Source organism: Cynara cardunculus, unplaced genomic scaffold, assembly GCF_001531365.2.
Source record: "Cynara cardunculus var. scolymus isolate 2C unplaced genomic scaffold, CcrdV1 Un_Scaffold_2030, whole genome shotgun sequence".
Classification (NCBI taxonomy): Eukaryota; Viridiplantae; Streptophyta; class Magnoliopsida; order Asterales; family Asteraceae; genus Cynara; species Cynara cardunculus.
Genome location: NW_020200951.1, coordinates 72,156 through 81,791, shown reverse-complemented (window position 1 = coordinate 81,791; position 9,636 = coordinate 72,156). Strand labels below are relative to the sequence as shown.

Here is a 9,636-nt window from a genome sequence, read left to right as displayed (position 1 = left end):
CATGGTTGTTTCTAGATTAGTCTATGTTTGTTATTTCATTACTTAGGGGGAGATTGTTAAACCCCATAATTCATAAAGTGAAAAAGTAATGAAAAACAATAAGTGATGAAGAACCAGGAGATCGTTGAAGACATCAAGGCAGAATTGACTAAGTCTGGAGCACAACCAGAGGACCGATGGATGACCAAGGATACGATGGAAAGAGCATTTTCATCGATCCTCTGGTCAACTAAACTTAAAGAATTATCCAGCAATTCATCCAGAAGCATGCAATGAAGACTTAAAGATAAAGATGATCCATCATACCATGAATGACAACTGGAGATGACAAGTCAACAGCTAGATTTCGAGTTTATCTTAATTACTAAAGTTTATCCATAGTTTAGATAAACGTTATATGTTAATAGAAGATTAGCTAAAAAGTCTCATTAGATAGTTATCTTCTTATTAGTATAAACAGGTGATTAGGCCTATTGGAAAAAGAGTCCTTTTTACGTTTTTCTTATTAATAAAGTGAAATCCTTGACGCTCAAGATTGTTCTTAATTGTTCATAATTTCTTCTTGAATGTTCATCACTTTGTTCATCAAATCACTATAATTTGGTTATTATTAACTAGATTATTAGTGTTGTTGAGAGATCTAGGATCAACAGATTGTCTCTTATGTAGCACAGAGTAGAGTTGGAGTACTTGTAATTCTGGTTGTCTCGAAAGAAGATCTTATTTTTATGCTTGTTTCACAACACCACTCCCACTTTTGGTTCCACCAATACCGTTCAGAAGGGGATGTTGTCGATGCCCTGCAGCTCTTCATTTGGTGCAGCGACAGTCAGTTGATCCACTCTTAGATCCAGAGCTAGTTGGAATTCCACCTTGCATCTGAAGTTGAGAAGGTCTGTCATTGTTTGGCAAATGACAGAGTTGACAACAACATATTTGACTGCCTTGTTCTTCTTGTGATCTGTAAAGTAGAACAGATGGAGAAGATCCCATGGATTCAGATTAATAAGGTCACAATCTATGAATCTACAGATCCGTCCACGAGACCTCTCTATTGTGTACTTGTAGAATACAATATGATTATGCATGAAGGTACGCTTCTTTATGTCGAGAACTTGCTTTATTCCATCAGCAAAGTGGACTGCAGTGATGGGCTGAGTGTAGCAATCTGGGAATCTCTGCCCAATGTGCTCTTGAACCATAGGATGAAGACTGATCTTCTGGACCAGTGTCTCTTCTCTTAGGTTGTAGAGGAACTGGTAGATCTCCTTACTGTCTGCCTTGTTCTTAATTGGTTTATCAAGGGGTGTTGGCGTGAACATGGCATCCATACTTTCCTTGATCCTTTGGACATGATCAGAAGGATGCTTCCATTTTTGCCTGCTGGTTGTGCCTTCTAAGTCCGCTCTGTTTGGCTTGACAGGTACCTGCTACCTCATAGCAGGAGTGACAACCCTGGTCCCTTAGCTCTATGTGTATGTTGATGTGGTGGAGGAGCAGCAACAGTGACTTCTTCTAGAGGAATGGCAAATGGAATATGCAAAAGTGATGGATCAGCCACATACACAACTACTAACTCTTCTTCTTCTTATGCTATGGTTGTAGGAGTATCCATGTCCATTACGTACTCTGTTGATGAGGACAGAGCCAGGTCTGAATCGTCTGATCCATAGATAGATAGAAGATCTATCACTTCTGTATCTTTTGTAGTCCGACTAGCTCTGACTGAGATGCCATGGGCATTTTTCCTTTGCGAAACCCTCTACATGATCTGGCGCTGGTTGGCTCTATGTTCTCTGCCTTGAAGGATCTTGAGCTGGTTGGCGTAGGGCAGAGGACGTTTGTGTAGAGGAGCCAGCCATAGGTGTTGCACTTGGAAAGGTTGTAGGATAGTTCTCCCCCTCTTGACGATTTTGAGGACCAGACAGGTCTGGGTCCTCTTCATCGTCAAGTCGTCTCCTCTTCGATGGTTCTGCACAAGGAGATGGATCCATTCGTCGCTTTGGCCTCTGGTCCTCTGCTAGAGGCATTGACTTGATCCTCTCCTCAATAACTTTGAGGAGTTCATCGATTGCGTTCCCAACCTTTCACATTTCATCGTCCGAACGGTAATTAAACTTGGCAAGAGTAGCGTTGATGGTCTCTGCTGCTTTTGTGGCTTTGTTATTGAAATCTGAAGTGATGTCTGTCACCTTCTACAGAAGTCTGTCACCCAGAGCATTCATTGCACTTTGTGTGACATAAATCACAGGTATGCTTAGAAGAATGAGGGACTGGTGTCATGAGATGTGGATGCCTCACCCCTCTGTATTGATGCAATAACCTGTTGCAAGGCCTCTACATTTCTTGCTGTCAATTCCATAAGTACATCCATACGAGAAGCATTCATCGAAGACTCAACTCTTAATACTGCCGAAGATGCTCGTATCTCATCCAGAGCAGGTGTAGAAGGAGACGGCTCTACACAGGCCATGATGAGTTTTAGCTCTTCCAAGGAGCACTGCATAGAAGTTAAAAGGGAATGGAACTCTTCCCTAATGACATATGTTGGTTGGGTGACCTCTGGCAACACATGAGACAGATTGAGTCCCCATTCCAGGGAAGCCTTCATTCACGACTTGATTAATGTTAGTCGGGGAAGGACTTCCAGAGGATCCTCGTGGTTCTTGTTGAGGAGAATTCACTACCTCTGTCCTCTCAGGGAGAGGATCCAAGGTTGGTTCAGAGCCAGCCAGAGGGCTCTCCATGAGTGGACTAAGAGACTGGTCGAGAGTCTCCAAGCCTTGTGCACCTATTCCTTGCTTTGAACAAGGTTGGGAGTCTACACGTGCAGAGGAAACGAATTCCTCTGTATGGGAAAGTGGCGTGATATGGGGAGACATATCACTTATATTTTCAAAGGTTGCACCCTTTTGAGAGGTTGTTCCCTGTGGTGAGGCTTCCCTTCGGCTGATATAACCAGAGGCAGAAGTGACCTCTGGTTAGATAGGTTGGCTTGGGTTTGAGGTGTGCACCTCTATTTCAATGACCTCCGTGTTCGACCACCGGAGTCAGATGATTCTTTTGCACTGAGAGTTGGGGTGGTAAAACGAGTGTGTCTATTTAGCCTAGGCTGCTCTGGCTCGCCCTGAGGCAGAGCAGCTTCTGCATCTCCTCCCTCTTCTTCCTCTTCTTCCTCCTCGCTCTTCTCTTCTTCTTCCTCACTTTCTTCTTTTGTCTCACTCTCTTTTTCTTCACTCTCTTCTTCTTCTTCCTCACTTTTCTCATTTGTATAAGACCTTCCAGCATCATCGTAGTGCTCTTGGTCATCCCCTTGGTTTCAACTAGAGGATTGAGCCAAGTGTTGACGAGTTTCTTCCTCTACTCTGAGTCTAGCCTCTTCCCTCAAACGAGCGATCTCTGTCTGGCGAGCTTTTTCTGCTCGCTCCTCCTCTGCTCTAACATGAGCAAGCTCAGTCAATTTCTCTTGCTTTGCTCGATCTGCCTCTTCCTTTTTCTTCCTCTCCCTCTCAACTTTCTTTTTCCTCGCCTCTTCTCGTTTTCTTTCTTTCTCTCTCGCTCGCTCTGCACTTACCCTCACCATCTCTCCTTCTACTTGAGGCCTTAATGTGTCCTTAGGTCTCTCATCTTCTTCGGCTATTCCTATGCGTAACGGGGTTCGAGACACTGGTTCTAGTGTCGTGTGTGTACGTTTGTGCGCTCTTTTGATCTCCTTTGACTTCATATACCTCATGAGCCTCTTTGCAATTGGCCTCTCTGTTGCATATCCTTCTTTGTTAACTGTAGGCCGGTATTGAGTGAGCATGTTCACCTTGTGAACAGGTAGACGGCCCACATCAATATTGTTGTCGTCGAGAGCAGGTCTTAGGAGTAGTCGATAGATAAGTCAAAGAAGATAACATACATGATTTGAAGAACATTTGTTGAGCACATGTCAAGGCTCCCTATCTTCCCTGTCAGCGATCTGTTGACCAATGGGAAAAGTGTGTACCACATTGGTGGTAGGTATTGACGGTGATATTGTGACGGGTACTGGATTGCCTTGTTGTACCCCAAAAAAATTTCAAAAAGGCCACTATCCCGTCGCTAGATGGGAGAGGGGCATACTCAGAAAGCTGTAGGTCGGTTATCGTTAGGATTTCAAGAACCCACGAAAACATGGACCTTGTAATACGAAATTTAACAAATTCCTTTGCGACAGAGTCATAAAAATCGCCAACGATTCCTCTTTGAGATTCAGTTACGGCACAAGATTGCCAGTATTATTGAATATAACTTTCAGGGACAAGCTCATCCGTATTTGTCAAGGCTGGGTTTAGGAAGTGATTTTGGAGGATATTGATGATGGGATGGTATTTTATGTCGATGTTTTCAAGTTGGAGGTGAAGGGCATGGTTATTGGGTTTGATAGGAAGAGGAACTAGGTTTTGACTGCTGTCTTCAACAGTTTTGTTGGTTCTGGTATATGTTTGGGAGTTTCCTGACTCGGAGGAGGACATGATTGCAGGTTTTGGGTGTAGAAGAAGATTAGAAAAAAATATAGGGTTTCAAGAAACAATACGTGTTTCGGACAATGGGTTTGAGGAAAGGGTTTATGGTACTTACTTGACAGATGGGATGAACTTTTGAAGACTGAATCGATCTTCGAATACCGGTTTGAGAGCTTTGAAGGTGTAACAATGGCAGTTGGAGGTTGAAGACGACGGGAGTTCTTGAATTTCTTTGTAAGCGGAAAAAATTATTTGGGGGTAAAAATTGTTTTAAATAGAGAAAGTAAAAAACACTTGAGTGTTTAGCGCCTCAAACGTCAGGTAAAAAACTAAAACGATTTTTCATAGCCTGTGGGGGCGTGCCGCCTGGACTGCCAGCTGCAAGTAGCGCCTCCCACTTTTGAAAAGATGAGCTCACTGGCGGTGATGTTTAATGTAGATGACTACTAATACAAAATTTAAAAATTAAAGAACCGTACGCCTTCTCAATAAAATTTTATATTTTAATTTTCAAAAAAATTTAATAAGTATAAATACTCTAGTTAGAGTGGAATAGATGTTTTGTAAAGAACCAAAGTACTACATACAGAGAAAGACAACATACCTTAGGATCTCATACAGAGACTTGAAATTAGGCTATACATGTTCTCTGTACAAAACTTGCGATGTTTAAAGGCAGAGGCTCTGTCTTACAATCATAAAAAGTTTTGAAGCAGAGGCTCTGTATAGTACATAGAGAGGCTCAGTGTGACATGATCTGGTGCTCCCCCTTGACTTGAGCTCTTTTTAAATGCTCCCCCTTGAACTATGCTTGGATCATATGTGATAAGAATGGCATATGCATAAGAATCAAGATACAGAGGCTCTGTATCATAAGATAACTAGGACTTGAGTAAGAGGCTCTGAATGTATTATGGAGAGGTTCTGTCTCATGGATTAATACAAATAACACAACAAAAACAGAAGTATGCATAAAGGGATGCAGAGGCTCTATATAGTGCATACAGATGCTCTGGCTTAGTGGGAATGATTTAGCATACCCAGCTTGCTAACCAGAAAGTTAAACCTCTTTTCATCAATAGCTTTTGTAAATATGTCAGCAAGTTGTAAATCTATACTAACAAAAAACATTTCAATAGTACCTTTCTCTACATGGTCCTTGATGAAATGATATTGAACATTAATGTGCTTTGTTTTTGTGTGTTGCACAGGATTGGCTGTGATTGCGATAGCACTTTATGGGTCACACAGAATTGGAATCTTCTCAAACTCTATGCCATAGTCTTTCAGTTGAGTCTTCATCCATATCACTTGGGAACAACAACTGGCTGCAGCTACATACACTGCTTCAGCTGTGGAAGTAGAGACGCAGTTCTGCTTCTTCGAGGTCCAGCTTATGATCTTGTCCGTAAGTAATTGGCAACTCCCTGATGTACTCTTTCGATCATGTTTACAACCTGCATGATCAGAATCTGTGTATGCAATAAGATCAAAACAAGAATACTTTGGATACCAAAAACCCAAAAATTGAGTCCCTTAAAGGTATCTAAAGATTCTTTTCACAGCCGAAAGGTGAGATTCCTTTGGGTTTGCTTGAAAACGAGCACAGAGACATGTGGAAACATGATGTCTGGTCTACTATCCGTGAGGTATTTTAGTGATCCAATCATTCCACGGTAAGTCTTAACATCCACCGGTTTTCTAGATGGATTTGTGTCAAGCTTAGTTCCCATAGCGATTGGTGTTCTCATGGTGGAAGAGTTATGGAGTTGCTATTTCTTTAATATGTCGAAGACATACTTAACTTGGCTAATGAAAATACCGTCCTCCCTCTATTTTACTTGCAAGCCGAGGGAGAAAGTTAATTCTCCCATCATGCTCATTTCAAACTCGCTCTTCCTTAATGCAGAGAACTTATCACAATGCCTCTAGTTCGTTGAACCAAAGGTAATGTCGTCCACATAGATCTGTACTAAGAGCATCTCACCTTTATATCTCTTATTAAACAAAGTAGTATCGATTTTACCTTTTTCAAAACCATTAGACAAGAGAAAAGACGAGAGACGTTCATACCAGGCTCGAGATGCTTGCTTAAGTCCATACAGAGCTTTGTCTAAGAAATGGACATATTCTGGATGTGTGCAGCTTTCAGACCCCGGATTTGTTGAACGTAGACTTCCTCCTTCAGTTTACCATTCAAGAAGGCTGACTTAACGTCCATTTGATAGACTCGAAATCCCTTATGAGTAGAGAAGGCTACGAACAAGCGTATAGCTTCTATCCTTGCTACTGGCGCACAGGCTTCGTCATAGTATATGCCTTCTTCCTAGCAATAACCTTTTGCTACGAGCCTAGATTTATTTCTCACAACGATCCCATCCTCATCCTTCTTGTTCCGGAAAACCCACTTACAGCCAATTGCAATTTTATCATTTGGTAAAGGTACAAGAGTCCATACCTTATTCCTCTCGAATTGTTGGAGCTCTTCTTGCATGGCATCGACCCAACTAGCATCTTGTAGGGCTTCATGTACTTTCTTAGGCTCTACCATGCTTAGGAAGTTTACGAGTAAACATTCATTAGCAATGGCAGCCTGTGTCTTTACGCCACTTGAAGGTTCACCAATGATCTGGTGAAGAGGATGATCCTTTGTCCATCTTGTTCTTGGGACAGATACAGAAGTGGGGGATGTTTGATCACATTCCATGCCATATTTGGCATTGAGCTCGTTGATGGCGAAGAAGGTTCTGCTTGCTCCCCCTTGGATGATGGTACAGAGTAACCAGGTGCAGAGCCAAAGGTATTATGCTCTGGTTCTACGAGACTGGGCTCTGATGCAGAGCTTGTTTGCTCTGGTCGTGGATTGATATGATCACCAGAGGAAGCAGGGGTGTGTGAAGGACCAGAGTCAGATGTACTTGTCGTTTGTGGTTCTTCACTTACACTCGCAAATTCATCTCTTGGTGCACGTACATAGATGTTGTTAAATCCCATAATTCATTATGTAAAAATTAATGAAAAGCAATAAGTGATGAAGAACCAGAAGACCGATGAAGACATCAAGAGAGAAACGGCTAAGTCTGGAGCACAACCAGAGGACCGATGGACGACCAAGGATGCGATAGAAAGAGCATCTCCATCGAACCTCTAGTGAACTATACTTAGAGTATTTTCCAGCAATTCATCCTGAAGCATGCGATGAAGACTTAAAGATAAGGATGATTCATCACACCATGAATGACAGCTGGAGATGACAAGTCAACTGCTAGACTTCGAGTTTATCTTTGATATTAAAGTTTATCCATAGTTTAGATAAACATTATCTGTTAATAAGAAGATTAGCTAAAATGTCTCACTAGACAGTTATCTTCGAATTAGCTTATTAGTATAAATAGGTGGTTAGCCCTATTGTAAAAATAAGCTTTTACGTTTTTCTCATTAATAAAGTGAAACCTTTGATGCTCAAGATTGTTCTTTATTGTTTATATTTCATTCTTGAGTGTTCATCACTTTCTCCATTAAAACACTATAATTTGGTTATTCTTAACTAGATTATTAGTGTTATTGAGAGATTTGGGATCAACAGATGTCTTAGTCACCATAGAAGTAAATAGGAGCCTGAGTTCCATTCCTTTGACTTCATTTGAGAATTGGAAGTCTGATTGTTAAGCTCGAGTCCAGAGCTGAGGTACTCTGAAGTCACTTGTTCTTTATCAGCGAATGAGACGTCGATGATTTCCATGACCGTCTTGGTTCGTTGATTGAAGACTCTGTATGTGTTGGTCACGGTTCTAGTATCTTCCTAAATCGAAACGTGGCGATGGCTGCTATGTTATAAGGGAAATAAGGTCGCACCTTCACCAAGGCAATTGCTTTTGGTGGAGTGGGTAAGCGCTTGATCCTAACAATTGGTATCAGAGCAGGTCACGGGTTYGAATCCCATGGTGTGCATAATATGCAAGGAGTGCATAATTATGAGAAAGGAATGCTGCACGGCCATTAACATCTAACGACGCTCTTATTAGTACCCGCAGATGCTGGGGGGATTGTTGGTCACGGTTCAGCATCTTCCTAAATCAAAATGTGGCGCTGGCTGCTACGCTATAAGGGAAATAAGTTTGCGCCTTCACCAAGCCAATTGCTTTTGGTGTAGTAGGTAAGCGCTTGATCCTAACAGTATGCCTTGGCTTTTGTGGAATAACCAAGGAACTTGCCTTCATCTGCTTTCTAATCAAACTTGCCAAGTTGATCTCGATCATTGAGGATGAAGCATCTGCAACCAAAGACATGCAAAAATTTAACGTTAGGCTTTCTTTGGTTGATTAGTTCGTAAGGCATCTTCATGTGCCTCTTTACCACTGTTGCTCTATTTTGAATAAAGCAAGCGGTCGAGATTGCTTCTGCCCAAAAACGGGTTAGAAGACCAGAGCTGGATTGCATTGTTAGTGCAGCTTCGACCAGAGTTCGATTCTTTTTCTCAACGACACCATTTTGTTGTGGTGTCCTTGCTGCACAGAAGTGCTGAGTTATGCCCTCTGTGTCCAAGTACGCATCAATCTTGGCGTTCTTGAACTATGTTCGATTATCATTTCTCAGCTTCTGAATTTTTCTTTGTAGATGGACTTGAATCTTAGTCATCAATTTGATTAGTAGCTCTGGGACATCTGATTTCTGCCTTACAAACTCAATCCAAGTATATCGTGAGTATTCATCAATTAAGACTAAGATATACTCTTTACCAGACAAGCTCTGCACAGAGATTGGAACACAAAGATCCACATGAAACATTTGCAGAGGTATGACACAGGACACATCTGTCTTAGTTTTGTGGGATGCTCTTTTGAGCTTTCCCATTTTGCATGCAAAGCATAGATGGTCCTTTTCGAACTTTATGGCAGGAAGTCCGTCAACCAGATTATTCTTCACAAGCTTCTCTATATTTTGGAAATTAAGATGTTAGATCCCATAGTGCAAAATGTAAAAAGTAATGAAAAACAATAAGTGATGAAGAACCAGAAGACCGATGAAGAGATCAAGGCAGAAAAGACTAAATCTGAATCGATGGAAAGACTAACCAGAGCATCGATGGAAAGACCAACCATCGAACCGATGGACCAAGTACAACCAGCGGATCGATGGATGATGC

At 41.7% G+C, this 9,636-nt stretch overlaps 1 protein-coding gene across 1 annotated transcript; it reads right to left on the bottom strand.

Annotated features, from left to right (window-relative positions):
• Nucleotides 1-3,319: 3,319 nt before the first annotated feature.
• On the bottom strand, nucleotides 3,320-3,805 carry LOC112502836 (vicilin-like seed storage protein At2g18540). The gene has a single exon (XM_025106837.1). It carries the CDS (start codon nucleotides 3,803-3,805, stop codon nucleotides 3,320-3,322), a length of 486 nt encoding a protein of 161 aa, XP_024962605.1.
• Nucleotides 3,806-9,636: the final 5,831 nt, after the last annotated feature.